Below are 17,084 nucleotides of genomic sequence, written 5' to 3'. Positions count from 1 at the left end.
GGGTGCTTCCAGCCTAAAGCCGGCTCCGCGGGGCTCCGACGCGCACCCTGAGGTGGGTTCTCTGGTTACCCCCAGTCAGAATCACGGGCGCGAAGCCGAGGCAAACAGAACGAGGTTGCCAAGGCAGAGAACTCGAGGAAGAGCTTCCCTGGCATTACTCAGGGATGATAGAGAAGCAGGTAGCTGTGTCTAGGTCCTCGGGACTCTAGCTCTGGCCTCCCCAGCCCTTAGCATCTTCTCCCCACCGCCACCCGTAGCCGGTAGGCCTTCCCGGCTGCCTTTCATCTCTGCTGCCTTTGCCGGGCTTGGAAAACATTTACAAGCGTAGGTCCTTTACACCCTTCTTTCTGGCTCCAGCAGTGATCACGCACCTACAGCCAGGCACTAACCTTGCCATAGGGGCGGATGGAAAGGTCTTCAGGAACATTCACCGCTTTAGGTGAAGCTTCAAGGGATGCACAACCTATGCGTTTACCTTAGCCCTGGTCACACTCCTTCAAAGTCATCATTCCAGAAAAACCCCCTCCACTTGGCCTAGAGCCCGCGGAAGGAGATCTGAAAGGGAGTCCTTTTCAGAACCTTTAACTATATAGGGAAAGCTTTTCTAGGGTGGGAGCCTCCTTTTATAAGTAGACAAACTATTTCCTCTGGAGCAGCTGAAAGGCCATTTTCCAGGAGGTGAGGGGGGGCAGGGCTAGGGAGAAGGAGCTGCAGGTCGGAGAACTCCACTGTGAGGGAGTGGATCGTGAGGCGGAGCCGCCGGCCCCTTCTCATTTACCTCCTTGCTTGGTACAGGCTCCCAGCAGGTTGACGACGTTCAGATGGTGGCCGATGTGGGTCAAGATCTTGAGCTCAGTCATCAGAGCTTTGTACTCGCTGGCCGTGGCCCCCTCTGTGTGAGAAGCAAGGAAGAGTCAAGGCGACCGGACAATGGGGCCCTTTCCGCCGGAGGCGGCATTCCTGCCCCCCAGGTTTGTCACTCTTCAGCTGGTTGCTTCACTAACTTCCCCATATTCTGCAGAAGGGCCAAGTCTGCAGACTGTTTTCATTACTCCCACCCTCCCGAGCCAACATCCTTTCGATTACAGTAAGGCCCAGCGTGGTGGTGGGGTTAGTCACCGCACGTTTCCTCTCTCTGGACCTAGTCCTGTTCAGTAATGGGCTGACTCAGAGCAGGGCACCTTGTGGAAGCGCCTTCCAGAGGCTTCCCTTCTGCCAGTACCAGGCACGGCCAGAACCATCCAGGCAGGGGATGTGCCCACAGTGCACCTCTTTCTCTCGCTTTTCCCCTCTTTGAGGAGTTACAAAGGAGCACAAGGGGCCTGGAAGCAGCAGGGGAGCCACTTCTGTAAACATCGTCATCGTCGTGTGTTACGTGCTCCCTTTAACCTTTTCCTCCCCAGAGTCCTCAGGGTTAGCGCAAGTTGCGAGGATCTGTAAGCCTCTTGACTTCAGTTTCATTCTCAGAGATAAACGACGTCAGTCTAAGAATTAGCAGAGTCTAAAGCTAAATTAAATTTGTTATTTCTCTTTGTTCCCATTGGTTGATTTCTAAGGCATTTAAACATTTTAAGTTATTGTTAGAAGCAAAAAAGTCATATAATCTTGCCGTAAAATTTTCTAACGATATGATATATGTAGAGTAAAAAGTGAAAGCCACTCCAACCAACTTACCTTTTTAGAAGTGACCACTGTTTGTTGTTAGGAGTTTCAGACCTTTTTCTATGCATTTGTAAATATCCAAACAAAGGTTTTTGTTGTTGTTGTTTGTATAAATGGGATTACATGTATATTTTTAAAAATTTGCTTTTACCCCTTTTTTATGTTGAAGACTTTCCATTCTTTTTGATTGATCAATGGCATTCCTAACGTTTAGACTATACAGGGTGGGTTTTTTTGTTTGTTTTGTTTTGTTTTTTTGCCATTACAAATGATGCGGCCTGTGTGTAATCTTTGTACACATGTGTGAGTATTTCTGGAATGGGGCGATGGACGTGCATTTGACATAGTGGTAAATACCGACATATTTCATAAGCACAAATCATTTTTTAATAATAACCAGATAAACTCTAGCCTCCCTACGAGCTCGGGATTGGCTCACAGCACTCAACATTTATTTGTTAGATAAATAAACAGCATGATTATTATTCTCATTTCAGACATAGGCATAAGGCCCAAAGGTTAAAGGTTTTACCGAAGGGCGCTTCGAAAGAGCTTCTGGCTCATGGCATTTGACAGTCTGCCTTTGCAGTTTCTCCTCGAAACAGATGGCCGGCCAATTTAAAAACAAGAAAGCTGAATGGAAGTGGTATTTAGGAATTTTATATAGTGGGTTATTTGGCAGTCTTTTTCAGTCAAGGCTGATGGGAACAAAAAGATAAACACTTATGAAGATATTAGGCACACTATTTCTGTTTGCATAGAGCAGATTCTCTGGGTCTCTAAAAAAAGCTCGAGTCAGAATTTTCCCTCTCAGGCTCCTCAGTCCCTGCATGCATTTATGCCTCCTTAGCACCGAGGAAAACCAGGCTTTCTGGCTCAGGTGGTTCCATTTGTGGGCAGGGCCCATAATAGACAAACGTGGGCAGCAGACTGACGTCTCCTGGAGAGAGAGTGTGGTGGTGGTAGGCAGGGAAATGGTGCTGGCTGAGGAAGCAGCTGCTTCCAGATTCAGTTTCGACGTGTCTCAGGGTTGGACACAACATTGCCTCCGGAACACAGGCCAGGATCGCTTTTAGAGCGATGGGGCATTCCAGGAGGCGGCCTCCGCAGCCCTCCTGAGTGGCACTGTGGGGGAAAGCACTGCCCTCAAAGCTGGGAGACTGGCATCAGACCCTTACTTCTGCACTGGGAGCTTGCGGAGGCTGTTAACCTTTCTGGGCCACGTGTCTTCATCGACATTCTAGGATAATGTCTACCTCTCAGGCTGCAGAGAGGACAGTAAGGAAAATGGCAGTTTTGGGTGGTTCCTCCGCATATATTAAAGCACCCAGTCTGGGGCTTTCTCACATAGCAGCCACGTTGATGACTCTTCTCTTCGGAATCTGGGGTGGGGCTGTCCGGGCTGGGGAGTTGGAATGCAGGATTTTCACAGAAATACCTGCCACCATCCGAGTCGTCCATCTCCCACAAAAGTCCTGGGTCCTGGGTGCCAACTCCCTTCCTGGTTACTTTCAGACTACAACTCTCAGATTCTCCGTAGAGTGTTATCAAAGCCTTTCCTTGCAAAGGACAGCCGTTCGATGTGGAAAATGTCATTACTTGATACTTCTGCAGTGATGGTGTCAGTGCCAGAAGAGGAGCTTTGAAGTCCCCCGAGCAAATGGCCCCCTTCTCCGGGAGCCTTCGCTGGGTACCTGCTTAGTCGGGGGCATGGCTCCCCGAGCCTCAGGCCCCTGCCAATACCTGGGAGACTTCGGAAGGCTGCAAACCAGCCGTTGGGCTTTCAGTCCTGTTTCTTTTGGTTTGGGGACTTTAAAACGCGTTAAAGTGACATAAAAATCTAGCACGAATGAGGAGACGAAGTATTTTCTACACAAAGACCTGAGTCTTTGAGATGTTTGGTTTATACACTTTTCACTGATTTTCACTCAGCCTGCCTTGTGGCGGTGCTCATAGGTCACTGTGTGACCTGGCTCTACCTGCCAGTGCATCGCGGACTGGTTGTATCATTCAGCGCTAGGAAGGAAGATAATTCGTTTGTGTTGTTGTTGTTTTTAATTTCTAAAGAGAAAATGTTTTATGGTTGGGACTTGACAGTGTAAAATAATTTATGGCTCTGATGCACTCGTTTGTTCAGTTTTCCAGGTTTCCTTTACGGTCAAGTCAAACCCCAGCTTAACCTTCGGGATTTATGATGTACAGCTAAATTTCCATTTTGACGTCATAGTGGATCATTCCAAAATGTTGAACCTGTGGTTACCATGGTCCCTGATAATCTAGGGTCTGAGATGTGGTGGGGGAAAGATCTCCAAGATCACAGAAATTGTTTTCCTGTGGACCAGGCTGCGTTGTTTCATTTACAAAGTTTGTGCTGAGCTCCTGCTGGCCTGTTCTAAAACTCCTGACGTAAAGATGCTTCTGGCAGCAGAGGGAAGTTTTGTGGGCAGAGCAGAAACAGCTTGTGTGTGTTCCCAGGCTGTGTTCACCTAGTATCAATGTTTAGGGGATGTAATGGGTCGGTCGAAAGCCAAACTACAGTGTCCATACCTTTCAGCATCTTCACAGCCACAGTCCGGCATGTGGGTGATTTCTTAATGCCAAACGCAGATGCTTGAACCACTTTTCCAAAGGCCCCTCTTCCGAGCGATTTGCCTATAATGAAAAGAAGACATTGGTTTATTTGCCGAGCCAGCTGGGCGAGTTTAAGTCTTTTTCAGGAAGGAGGTGTCACCTTTCCCGTGTGCGTATGTGTGGCGTGAGGCGTGTAGCTCTAAATGGGGTCTCCAGTGAACCGGCCCCAGAAGAGTCAAAGTGAGGGACACATTTCTGGAGTGTCTTCCTTCCACCTCTTTCCTGTGCTTCTGAGGCACCCTCGTCCTTCTCAGCTAGGCTGGGCCCCTGGAAGGCACTGGCGCTGGTGGACAGCGGGTGTCCTCATAAAGTCCCCCCGGAAGGGAGAGGCCACCAAGTCCTGGGCAGTCTCCTCAGTTGTGTAATAATCTAATCAGCAAGCATGTGTCCCTGCGCTTAACCTAAGTCCCTTTTCTTGCCACTTCAGATCATCTGATGTGTTTTTAGCAGAAAGGAAGAAATCGAGAATGGTGTTTATTGCTGTTGGTTATAATAATGCTTCATAGCTAAGAAAGAACCACTACGTCCTATCTGACTTCTTTGGCAGGCAGAATATTCCCAGGATCCCTGATAAGACTTCAGATTACAAACCTTCGCAGTCAGCCACTGGCAGTAATTTGTTTCAACCGCAGGGAGGTTGCCGAGTGCAAGGACAAAGCAAGGTGTCTGCAGTGGCACCCGTTAGGTCCTGCCGGGGCGCCTGTGGACATGTTTCTTTCCTCGCCCTTGCGTGAGGCGGCCTGACAGAGGGGCAGTGACCATGTCTGAATCTGCCCAGAACCTCACCCCATGCCCGCTGCGCAGAAGGCCCCTGTCCATTCGTGCAGAGGGGACAGTGGTGCTGGGGAATTTGTGGGGTGTTCAAAGCCCGGCTCCCACAGTCCCGGGCAAGCAGAGGGGACGCGAGACCTTGAAAGTGATGCTCCGTGAGGAGGGCACCCCGAGAAACCTCAGCTCCCCTGCATCTCAGGGGATAAGTGGCTAAGCTAAGGAGAGCCCAGAGAAGCAGTGCACTTCAAGCCCGATGGGGCGAAAGGAAGAGGGGCCAAAGCAGTCACCCTTTTTGGTTCTTGGGATGGGGCGGGGGGAGCCAAGAAAATGCCTCTGGTGGAAAGTTAAGTCCTCGTAACTACAGTGTTAATTTAACACAGCAGCCTCCTCTCCCAGCCGAGTCTTCTTTCTCAGACTGTTCCAATAACATGCCTTGAGTTAGCCAGCCAGCCAGCCAGCCAGCCAACCTCCCTCTCTCCTTGCCCCCTTCCTTCCTCCCCCTCCCTCCCTCCCTCCCTCCCCCCTTCTTCCTCCCTCCCTCCCTCTTCCCTTCCTTCTTCCCTTCCTTCCTCCCTCCCCCCTCTCCTATTCCAATCCCTTTCCCTAAAGGACATAGTTTCTCATTTGTTAAGATTCTTGTACAGGTTGTCGTAAAGTTTTCCTGCTGCTTCATCCCGTTGGAACTTTCATGCTTTTATGCACAACCGCTCAGTAACGAAGATGTCTTCACACTACCTCCGCCTAGTATCTTCGCTGCCAGCCACCCTGGCGTCCACTTAGGAGGCGAGAGAATTGCATTTTCCAGCGTAAACATATGAGCCGCTCTGTAGCTGTCTCTGCGTCTCTCTCAGAGGGATGCACTCTGCATTAGGAGGGGCGCGCTGGCGACATGCTTTTCCTCTGGTCACATGTGCCTGTAGTTACTGACAAAGCCTGTTCCTCTCAGAGGAGGTACTCCGGGCAGGGACGTAGTCAGTGCGTCCTTCTTCAGATAAAATCGTCCGAGACACAGACCAGCACGGGGACTTGGTTTAAGTGGCAGAGCCTCGGTGGCCTGAAGGTGCTGGATGTAGGGACTGTGGGGACCATGTGCGGAGGAAGCACCAGCAGACACTGCCTCCAACTCGGCGGCACTGGCGCATCTGAGTGGAGGCTTACTCCCTGCGGTTTAGGTTGAGAACGCTTTTCTTTTGAAGTACCTCCTACCATCTCGTGAAGAGCCCCGAGCCTGGAAATAGTACGACACTCTGGACCTTGGGACAACCGTCCACAGGCCGCCAAAGCTCCTGCTCGTTTGGGGCGGGCGGGACGCTTTGCACACTGCAGCCTCCGTGCACTCCCTTAGCCGTCGTGTCAGGGTTCGGGGGCTTCGCTCTTGTCGGTGAGAATCGGTTCGTTCTCCCTTGGCTTCCCCCAGTCTTTTCCTTTATTCTCTCAGAAGCTTCCTGCTGCCTCGCAAAACAGCAGGAAGCTGTCGTGGGCCCTTTAATGTCCGACCCGTCGGACTCCGTTGGCAGACCCGCAGTTCCAGTTCCAGGGAGCCTGGTCACACTGGCCTCAACCTCGTCTGATCCTTTTTTCCTTAAAGACCTTCTTAGTGCTACCTAAATGCCACTAACTAGCTCAGCAAACTGCTAGGTCATTGTCATACAATGAAGGGATATTGGAATTTCCTCCAAGAATGACTGGCCAGGGTCCCTGGGACACTCTAGACAGACTGCATGGGAGCGTGGGGCTGGACCCCTGTCTGTCATTCAGAGCCGGTCTTACAAGAGGCAGCAGTGGTCTAGGCACCATCCGCTTGCCAAGTTCCAGACTCCTTGCGTTGTTTCCCATATTAGCTAATTCTGCGTTTATTTTCCAGTAGGAAGATGTAATGGCAGGCATTATCCCAACGTCTGTGATAATTTGTAGAAGCTGAGTCCTCTCTGAGGCTTAGTGAGGAATCACTAACAAAACAGTTTCTTTACTTACCAGATTTCAGGAATTTCAGTGGCAGCGACACCTGTGACCTAAGCTCCCACCGTATCTGTCTACCGGGCGCTGTGAGTTCTGACTTCGCTGCTAAGAGTAACCCACAGAGCGCACACGGCTGGAATGAGACGCGCCCTGCTTGGTGCACTTCGTGCATCTGAAGCCCCTCCACAGCTGCCCGTCAAGCCGCCTTTCCTCTTTTTCTGTGCAGACGTAACCTTGGTTACTTTCCTTGCCAGATGTTGCCTCAGATCACTTTCTGTCGTTTACTTGGCTGAACAAAGAAACACAAATCTGAGGCCTGTTGCTCCCCAGTTAGTAGGAGAGCACCCCTCGGGCCCTTGGGGCCCCGCTCTGCATTGAAGGACAGGTAGCTGGTGTGCCACACTTTCTCTCTGTCGTCAAAGACACTCATGTGTCCGTTAACCAAATCATAGCATCTGGCAACTCTGGGAAGTAAGAGAGCCGTGAGAAAGACTTTCATCAAGGAGACTCTCCTGAAGTGGGCTCCCTGAGACCCACAGAGCCTCGGGGGTTCCGGTGGGGGGCTCAGCAGTGTCCTTGTGTGTGATGGATCGTGATGACACGAGGCCAAGGGGTGAAGAAATGGGAAGCTCACGCGCCCTATTCTGGAAGAAGCATGTTTGATTGTGACCAATAACTCTGGCAAGCAACGTGGCCTGAGAATGGCTTTCATTTGTGGGAATTTATCCCATGTCCCCTGCCAAGGTCACTGCAGGGGCCCGGGCTAGCTGCCACGTAGCTTAGACTTGCAGAAGGAACTCATCTCCTGTGCCACCTGCCCTTAACTACTCTAAATTTAGTTGATATTTTTTCCCCGTCAGCAGCCATTACTGGCTTTTGCCTCTCCAGCTTTTTACTGCTTTCCAAGTTTCTTCCTCAAGCCAAAGAGAACATGCTCTTGGGGCCAAGTATTCGTTCTCGTGTAGGAGGAAAAGTAAGTGGAATCATTTCAAGGCCCAAGAGAACAAAAAAGTCATTTCTCCCTCTCTGTCGCCTCACACCTCAACGCAGGCTGCAGTGGGGAGGGGAGGCCGTGCCGTGGAATTTGGAACAGCGGGCCCTCACACTGAGTGACAAGCTCCAGGAACGCGGGAGGCATGATCTCTTTTCCTGGTTCCAGCCACTAATGACTCTGGCGTGCATAGGCATGAGTGGAAAACTTTCAGAAGCTTTCGCAGCCCAGATACTTCGGGTGGGAGTGAGTGAGGCCTCCATGCTTTGTAGCCACGGCAGGAGATTAATTCACGCTGTGGTGTCTGAGCTGGAGCAACTAGTGGGGAGCACATTTGCCTGGTGTTGATGGCGTCCGTGTTACCTGGAAAACAACAGCCCTTGCCCTTCGAATGACCCCGAGGGCTTTCTCCGCTGGACATTTCAAATACCCCGGGAAACTCGGAGCCGACGACGAGTGGATTCGTGCGCGGCCTTGCAGAGCACCAGCTTCCACCAGACGTTTGGTTGTGCCATCCTCGTCCTGAGCTGTCTTCAGGGCACACAGTTCAGACTCCTCACAATTGTCACTAAGCGCGCCTGCGCTCGTAAGGCTCCCGGTGGGACTCTCCTCTCTCCCTCACTTCTCTGCCTTTATGGCGAGCGCCGTCATGCTGAGCGGGGAGGGATCAGACGCCGAGTGTCTGCTGCTCAGAGGAGGTGCTTGAGAACCGTGGAGAGCACGAACAGATGCTCCCTGTCCCCTGACCTCGCGTCTCAGCATCCTGTCAGGGTCCTTCACCCCTGTGCCCACCCCCTTGCCAGGCCGTTGCCGGCGGGACGGCAGAATCTCAAAGCAGTGCACACAGTAGGTGCTCGTTCCGGGTTCAGGAATCTGTTGGACAAATACATTACCCAGTTTAAGTCTCTCCCGGGCAAACTCCCACTTGCTGGCGTCGTAAGGGAGACGCTCGCACTGCTCGTCCAGGGGGACTTCATCTGGATCCATTATGATTGACAGGTAGTCCGTCTTTATTTCCGTAGAAGACTGAGAAACAAAGAGACCTCAAAGTCACCAACAAGGAAACGACTTAAAGACCCCTGGCTGTCCAATATAAAACAACATTTGGCACGTCTGCTGCTTTTTGGGTTTATCTGGTTGACACCTGTGGTGGGGACAGACAGGAGCCCACTGTGTACACATGTGCACGTCACACCTGCACGTGCAGTGTCACGGGACAGGCCTTACTTTTCCCACACCGCGTCTCTGTGGTGCGAGCTCTGCTGTCCTATCTCATATAAAACGCGCTTGGATTCTCCGGTGACCTTATTGGTTGCTCTTAATTAGCCTGTGACAGTCCTTCTCTAAAAAATGCAAAGGATTTTCATAAAACTGTTCCAAACAGTGACTGACAATAACTTTCCGTGGCCACTCTGTGTCAGCGGGAGTACATATCACCGATGGGTCGACAGGGCGCTCCATGGCTGTAGCTTTCCTACATTTGCAAGAAAGGCCAGAGGTGGCAAAGGAAGCCCACTGCCCGTGGGACAGTCGAGAGGCACGTGTCATATGTAGTGAGGGCCTGTCCCCTTAGCTGCGGCAGCTGCCTGAAATGGCTACCGGGTCCGTTGGTGACATTAGGATAAGATTGACCTTCAGTGAGAAGTAGAAGTGGATTATTTCACCAGCCGAGGAGCTCGACTTACAGCCATGTCCCAGATTCGTTCGGCGTTGGTGGGATGTCAAATAAGGAAGGCGAGCTTCTGCCTGCGAGTGCTTGTTTTATCTCGGTAATGCCAGTCAACCCCAGGAAATACCCTTTATTCCAGATCATTCTTACTGTCTTAGACTCAAACCCACGGGTGTATTTCTTGTTAATCGTAGAACTGACTTCCCTTATGTGGGCTGAACAGAGAGGAAGTAAGCTCGCCCACCCTAAAAGTTATGCGAACTTTATTTCAATGCATTCTAGGGCCCGTCCTTCAGCGCCTGTCCTTTACAGGGTCAGAGTTCAGCAGAGAAGACAGCCTCCCCAGCACACCATCCCACACCCGCCCACATTCTTCAGCCCTCACCCCGCTCTGGGCTGTCACCGCTCACCTCATCCATCACTTGCAGTCAGACTCTTTCTCACAAAAATTATCACTAACTGCTCAAGGCAGAAAGATTTGCCTGGCCTCCACAAAGAATGGAAAACAGGAAGACCTGGAGCACGTTTGTCACGAACTGCCATTTGCCCCTGGTGTCGGCTGTAGGGGCCCAGCCTGGCAGACACTCGTGCGAGTCTGTGAGGCTGTGGAGGGGTGTAAATTCCTATGCGGGGTCCTGGGTGTTCATTAGAGAAGCTGCTGGCACAGGTTATGTGACTAAACTTTTCAGTGTCCAGTGTGCCAAGGCCACAAGTAGCAACTCCAGTCTTCAGAGAGCAGAAGAGTGCTGAAGCCTGGCAGGGACATCTTGGGTTCTGCAGGGGGCCGGGATGGGGGCGGCAGTGGTGTTGGTGGAGGTGCCGAGGGGGCAGGCGAGGGAAAACAATGTCCCCGTGTGGCACCTGTGGAATGTGATGGTTTATCTCAATAAGGCAGATGAGAGGAAACACCAAAAAACCTACAGTAAGGGCTCTGAGGACAGCGTGATAGCAGACTCTTAGTTGACAAATGTTTATTCTCTCAGTTGACATTAACACTGAGCAGCGGGGGTGTTGAACCACCAAGCGCTTCAGAGCCCAGGCGTGGAGGCCGACTGCCCAGACCTGCATCACAGCTCGACCTCTGACCAGCCCAGAGTGTCCCGCGAGTTGCTGACCTTTCCCTAAGCCGAGTTCCTTCTCTGTAAAATGGTGATGAGCGTCCTTATCTCAGAGGGTCCCGAATATCAATGAAATAATCCATGTAAAACTGTCAGAACTGGGCCCAGGTGCAATAATAAGCATCAGTGAAGCTAGCTATGATTATAACACCAGCCTAGGCAGGGTGGGGATGAAAAGGCAAAGTAGTCTTTATCACAAATGAGGGATTTACCTGTGGTTAGAGGAACCACGTGCAAATAGCTTTTGATGCCTTGTTCCTCTCTGCCTCCTACAGCCAGTCACTTGTCCAGCTTTATGGGCATTCTGTCGTTTAGATGATAATCTCTCCCGCTCATCCTTTCTTATCAACATCAGAATGCCATAGAATTTTAGAAATACAACAGACCTATTCAATTTAGTCCCAATTTGCCTTTCCGGTTTTTTGTCCACTGTGCTCCTATGTGCGAAGTAGCCAGACCCCTGCCCTGATCTGGGGAGTGGGAAGCCGCAGGGCTGTGTTTTTCTGCTGCTTTCCTTCCAGCCACAGCCTTCAAAGTCTGTCTCTGAACTGCGCTGTCTCTGAAGTCCCCCCCGCCCCCCGCCTTTGAACTCCCGCAGCCTCTGCGCCTCCCTCGCAGCCTCGGCCTGCTTCCCTGTGTGCCTGTCTCCCTTTTCAGATGCTATTGTTTGACCCTCGTTTTCTTCTAATTGTCATGTCTCAGAACCATCGCCACACGGCGAAAGCCTGAGGTTACGCATCCACCACAGAGGATGGCTGCGCGCCTCGCTTCTCGCCCTAGAAAGTACACTTCATTGGTTTTGAACATCAAGTCTATGGCCAAACAACCTGGGTTCAAAACCCAGCTCCAGCTCTAATTAGCACTGCGACTTTGGACAAGTTACTTGAAGTCTCTGAGCCTCGGTCTCCCTCTCTGTAAAGCGGTAACGATGCTGTCTTCGCCGCTTTGAGTTGTTTAAGGGGTTGATGGAGATGCTACGCAGAGAGCTTCCCACAAGGCCTGGCACGTTGATAAGGGCCGATGCGTCTCTAGGCATCGCGGAGGCCTCTCTGACTTTTTTCAGGTTTTCTTGATTTTACCTCCTAAATCTCTCTTGACTCTAATCATTTAGACCGAGCGGCCATCGTTGCTTACACGGACGGCTGTGAAGCCTCCGAGGAGTCTCTGTTCACTGTCCCTGGCCCCCCTCCATTCTCCTCACAGCAGCCACAATGATCTTTGCAGACACAAATCTCCCGCACTGAAATCACTACCTGGGCTCCACAGCCCTGCTCCCCGCTCCCAGGCTTCCCGTTCTAGAATACGGACCAGCTTCCTTACTGTGGCCTGCCAGCCCTGCCTGGTGGTGCGGTCTCCTGTCTCCCTGCCTTGTTCCCACCACTGCAGCCCCGCTGGCCTCTGTCAGCCTCTGTCTCACGATGTCCCTCTGCCCCGGCCCAGCTTCACGTGGCTCTTCTCCGCCTGCAACAACCTTTCCCTCCTCCTCTGCCTGACCACACCCTCACGCGTCCTCCCGTCGGCTGATTCCAGTTACACTTTCACGTCTGTCTAGTAGTTGATCACAGTGGGTCTCCGCCTTGGGCTGCACACACTGTCATCCGTTCTCCACTGTCACCAGAGAGCCTTACCCAGGGCCCGGCGCTCCGCCTTGAGCAGGCACAGTAAATATCTGAGGCATGAATGAGTGATTGAACGCATGAGCATTGGCTCTTTCCCCATTGAGCTTAGAGAAGCAGGTCAGGCTGCAGGCCTCACAGAGAAATCTGATGTCCCGACTTCCGACCCCAACCTCGCGTTCCCAAGAACTCGGTTTCCCAAGGGGTGCGGCAGGCGTGCAGTGCAGGGCACGTCTGTGTTTCCGTGTTGTGACAGGTGCGTCAGCGGTGTGCCCGTAGTTGGCTTTTTATTTCTTAGGTTCAGTAAAAGAAGGTTTCATGGGTCTCATACTGAATTTAATTGAAAGACTTTTTTACATACTTTTAGATCCTAAGTATCCTTTCTGTGCCTGGGAATATTCATCTGCCTGTGTTCTAGCCTTTTGTGAACGCCCCACTTTATGGATTAGAGACATTTAACTGATTCACTTTTCAGCGTTCACCAGGAACGAGAGGGAAGGGAAAGACGTCTAACGTTTGTTCAGTGCCTGCACGAGACATCAGCCGGGCACCTTAGGCTCTCACGTAGAAAGGAGCATAGAACCGACCTGAAATGTTCTTACCCTTTTCAGTTTTCGGATAAAGAGAGTTAGCAGGAGCCAGAAGAGAGTCGCAGCCACACACGTGCACGTCAGCGTGATGAGCTCCAGGTTGGATCTGTCCGAGGTGCCTGGAGAGACACAACACCAGGGTGGTGCTAAGCCGGTCCTCAGGCTTAGGGACCCTGCAGTTTCGTAGGCGAGGCCGGGGCCCTGGATGGCACAGAGGCATTTGGCACTGATGCCCTTGGGGCTTCTCATTCCTGCCTGTGGGATTGTCCTAATCTACCCCCACTAAACTAGGAGACTTTCCAGAAATCATACCGTTGAGTGTGCAAACTTCATAGTCCCAGAAATGGCCAATTAAATATCAGGAGAAATTAAGAATGGGAAAAAATTAAGACAGGAACAAAAGCTATTGAACTGCTAAATCTGGAAGATATTAAATCTCCCTAATGGATTTTAGAGGGAATTCTAAAAAAAAAAAAATTACGTATCAGGGCTCCCTTGGGACTCACAAAATTCTTCAAAGTAGGTTTTAGAAATAAAAATAAAGCTCAAGGATTGTCACAATTGCTTGCTCCTTTTGGAACCCCCAGGCCAAGTCACCCACGTCCAGCTCCCCACGTCTAGGGGCTCTGTTGCTGACCTCTCAGCGTCAGCCTGTGGTGACTGAGGTGAGAAGAGGTGACCAAGAGGTGACCGCTGAGGTGGGGTTCCTCCCAGTCACCTCCCGCCACAGGATCACAGAGATCAAAGGCTGAGCGCTTGTGCCCCAGGACCAGAAAGAAAAGACTCTGAATATTCAAGAGAAGCCTCCACAGGGGAAGCGCTCTGGGATTTACAAAGGAATGCCCCCGTGGGCGGGAAAGTGTCCCAGGGGACAGTTCCTCAGAAATTCTAAAGTGACGTCCTGAGCCTTTAACTTCGTGAAAAGGAGACAGAGGCTTAGTATTAATTTAGGCAAAGAACAAATGAAACTTATTTTTTTTTTAGAAGTGATGATCTGGGTGATACCATTTATCGGGCACTTAGTTGCCAAGCTCTCGCAATCACCCTACGAAGTAGGTGGCAGTGACATCCTGTTTCACAGATGAACACATCGTCTCGCTGGCTCTTTGTTCCAAGTCTACAGAAACGTATTGCGCCCTACCACAGGCCAGGAGGAGACGGGAAGATGAATAAGGCACAGTTGGCACTCAAGGAGCTCGCTCACAGCCTAATCAAGAGACAAATCAAAAGAAATGAGACAAAAAGGGTTTCAGAGGTTGAGAGAGTGTAACCTCTTGGAAGAAGAGACATTTGAAGGGGATTTCGACCTATAGAGGTGAAGGCAGGGGAGGGGAATATAGGCAGAGGGATCAGTATGAGTAAAGACCCAGCTGGGAAACGGCAGGGAACTGGTGAGAGCTAGGACAGGGCCAGACCCTGAGCACCCCGGGCATCTGCGTGGAGGTTCTCCGCCCTGAATCACAGTAAAATAGTGCACGAGCTGGGAACCTGTGCCTCTTGGCTCATGGGTTCAGCCGCCGAGTACATGTACTTCCTGCTGCACCCCGTAGCCCCTGCAGTGTGCCTGCCTTTCAGTGTAGAGGGCAAACTGACATTTTCTGTGCGTCCGTCCCATGCCAAAGTCCTGCCCGTTCTACTCCCATGGCTCATGAAATCGTTGCCTCCTGTGCTAGCCCGCCATCACTGCCTAAATCAAGGCGCCGTCATTTCCCCCCTGGACAACTGCTTCAGCTTCTTAACCAGCCCAGAGTCCTCCAGTCTCTCCTCCATCCTGGAGCCCGAGTGGCCGTCCCAAATCACAGACCTAATCCCATTACTCTGCTGCCCAAGGGCGTGGTCTGGAGCCCAGGGTCTGGAATTCAGATCCTAATGGCGAGTATGTTCGAAGCTGGAGCGAAGCAGTGGGATGTAGGGTTTGGTTCTCTGGTTCCCTCCCTCCCTGGCGTTGAGAAGAGAGCCTGGTACGTAATCGGTGTCCCGGAGACACGGGCTGCGTGAGTGAGTGTGGCTGCATGTGCCGCTTGGTCAGCTTGTGGCTGAGTGTCCCTGGACCTCATGGGATTGACTGAGAAAACTTCCTTGAAGACGTTTCAAAGTATGACCACCTTTTTCTCACTGTGCATCCTTTCCATGAGAGTATCGTAAGCTCAAGTTAACATAAGCTTGGACTTTCTACCCCACAGTGAGAGGTCTCATGCTGCTTCGCTGCACACACGCACTTCTTTGCTTATGCTGTAAATAATTTTCCCGGACTCCTATTGGGACCTGCTGAGGGTACAGTGGCCTTTGGCAGTTGGAAATGCTGATAGCATCTCGAGACAGGGCACTGTCTACATAAAACTTCTCAGATGCCTCCTGCATGGAGTGCACTGGGAGAGACCCCCCCACCCCCCACTGTGGGAACATTCCCACTGCATTCCACGGGGCAGGAAGTTGACCCCCAGAGTAATTCCACAGTCCTTACTCAGGCGAAATTCCTTTCAGTGGGACCGAATGTGTTTGTGTGCACTTAATACGTTTAAAGAATCAACTCATTAAAAACATTCCTCAAGATGAACATTTTTTAGAAGGGAAAGATCTACTTACTATTCTATTTCTGCTTACTGAATACTAAAATAAGGGTTTTACAAGCTATAATGTAGTATCTCTGTATCTCATTTGATAGCTCGATCTCTGTCTTTATCTGGAAAGTAACCGTCAGAACAGACTTAGGTTAGGTGGACTGCTGTGGGCGTTTTCTCAGAGGTCAGATATCCACACGCCAGCCTGACCAGACCCAGATTCGACTTGCTGCTGACAGCTGGTGAGCTCAGTGCATGAAGCAGGCCAGCTGCACATGGCAGGGCAGAGGAGGCCAGCGGAAACGTGGGTGGGGTTTGACAGTGACAGGAGTTAGCACAAGGTCTCAGGGACATCACTTCCATATGGTATGGGGTTCCAAACTGGTGCTGTTTCTCTCAGGCTTGTAGGAATATTAAAGTTACCGTCATATTATTTATGCAGCTTTTTAGGAATATGTGCACACCAGTTAGGAATGCCTCTCAAGGACGGTGACGTATGGAAATGTTGTATTAGGTTTAAATTTGAAGTATGTTTGCAAGAGAATTTTAGGTAAAGAAATTTAAAATTGTTCCTAGGTGCCATCAGTTCTGTAAACCTTTTTTTATTATAGCACATTAAATCCTTAGGGCAAATAGGATTTTTGAGGTTTGGAACAACATTTGGGTGACTCACTGGTAATTCTAGGAAGACTGTGTAATATAGAAAGTTTCGCTGAAATGGGATTCGGTTTATCGTATTAACAAATAATGGTGTTAATTCGTATTTTAAGTCTCCACGTCGTGCCGGAGGCTGTTTCAGACGTGCTGGTTTGGATTGCCATTATTGACGTCCATTGTGTAGAAGAGCCCACTGCAGCAGTTTGCCCAAGGTAACGCAGCTCGGGAGCAGTGACGCACCTGGCTTCAGACTGGGGAACAGTTCTCAGCTCGGCCACTCCCCAGCTTGGTGACCCTGGACAGAGTCCTAAGGTTCTCTGAGCCTCAGATTCTTACTCGTCAGTATGAAAAAAAACCTTCATTCAGATTATTGCAAAAGTTAAGTAGGCTAATGCACATTATGTGCATGTTCAATTTGCATAACATATAACTGAATTAATTTCATCACCATTTTTGAATTCTCGACTGAGAACAGCTTTATGTCATTGTTTAGATCTGCAGTACAAAGGCAGGTCTATCCCGCCCCCCGCCTTCCTGTGTGGAATGAGAGAGCAGGCAGTTCATCTCTGTTCTGAGCGCTCTTCTCTCCTCCAGAAACCCCCCTGAACTGCCAGCACCCAATAAAGGAGTAACGTCAGTCACCCGCAGCACTTGTGAGTTAGCTTATCACATCCTTCCTAGTGCCAGGAGAGGCCTGGGAGTGAATGCAGGGGCAGGGTTCAGGAGGAGAGATGCCAGCGTGGAGGACACTCAGGGTTCGGAGGAGAAAGGAAAACTGAAAGCTGGCCAAGGATGCTCAAAGGAACGGCTGGAGACCCAGGACAGTGTTGCTTTGATCTTTTCCTAGTCTTCACTCTTG

At 50.8% G+C, this 17,084-nt stretch overlaps 1 protein-coding gene across 1 annotated transcript in view; it reads right to left on the bottom strand.

The window, feature by feature from the left end:
* Positions 1 to 17,084, bottom strand: part of FLT1 (fms related tyrosine kinase 1) — a 105,130-nt gene that overhangs the window by 21,418 nt on the left and 66,628 nt on the right. The window contains exons 10-13 of the mRNA XM_023530708.1: positions 13,020 to 13,126; positions 8,908 to 9,040; positions 4,210 to 4,314; positions 779 to 892 (exon numbers count right to left, since the gene is read on the bottom strand). Of these exons, the coding sequence (XP_023386476.1) occupies positions 779 to 892; positions 4,210 to 4,314; positions 8,908 to 9,040; positions 13,020 to 13,126 (459 nt within the window). The remainder of the gene's footprint in view (positions 1 to 778; positions 893 to 4,209; positions 4,315 to 8,907; positions 9,041 to 13,019; positions 13,127 to 17,084) is intronic.

This window comes from Pteropus vampyrus, unplaced genomic scaffold, assembly GCF_000151845.1.
Source record: "Pteropus vampyrus isolate Shadow unplaced genomic scaffold, Pvam_2.0 Scaffold52, whole genome shotgun sequence".
Taxonomy (NCBI): Eukaryota; Metazoa; Chordata; class Mammalia; order Chiroptera; family Pteropodidae; genus Pteropus; species Pteropus vampyrus.
Note: the sequence above shows the minus strand (reverse complement) of the source record. Positions and strands in the feature narration are given on the sequence as shown.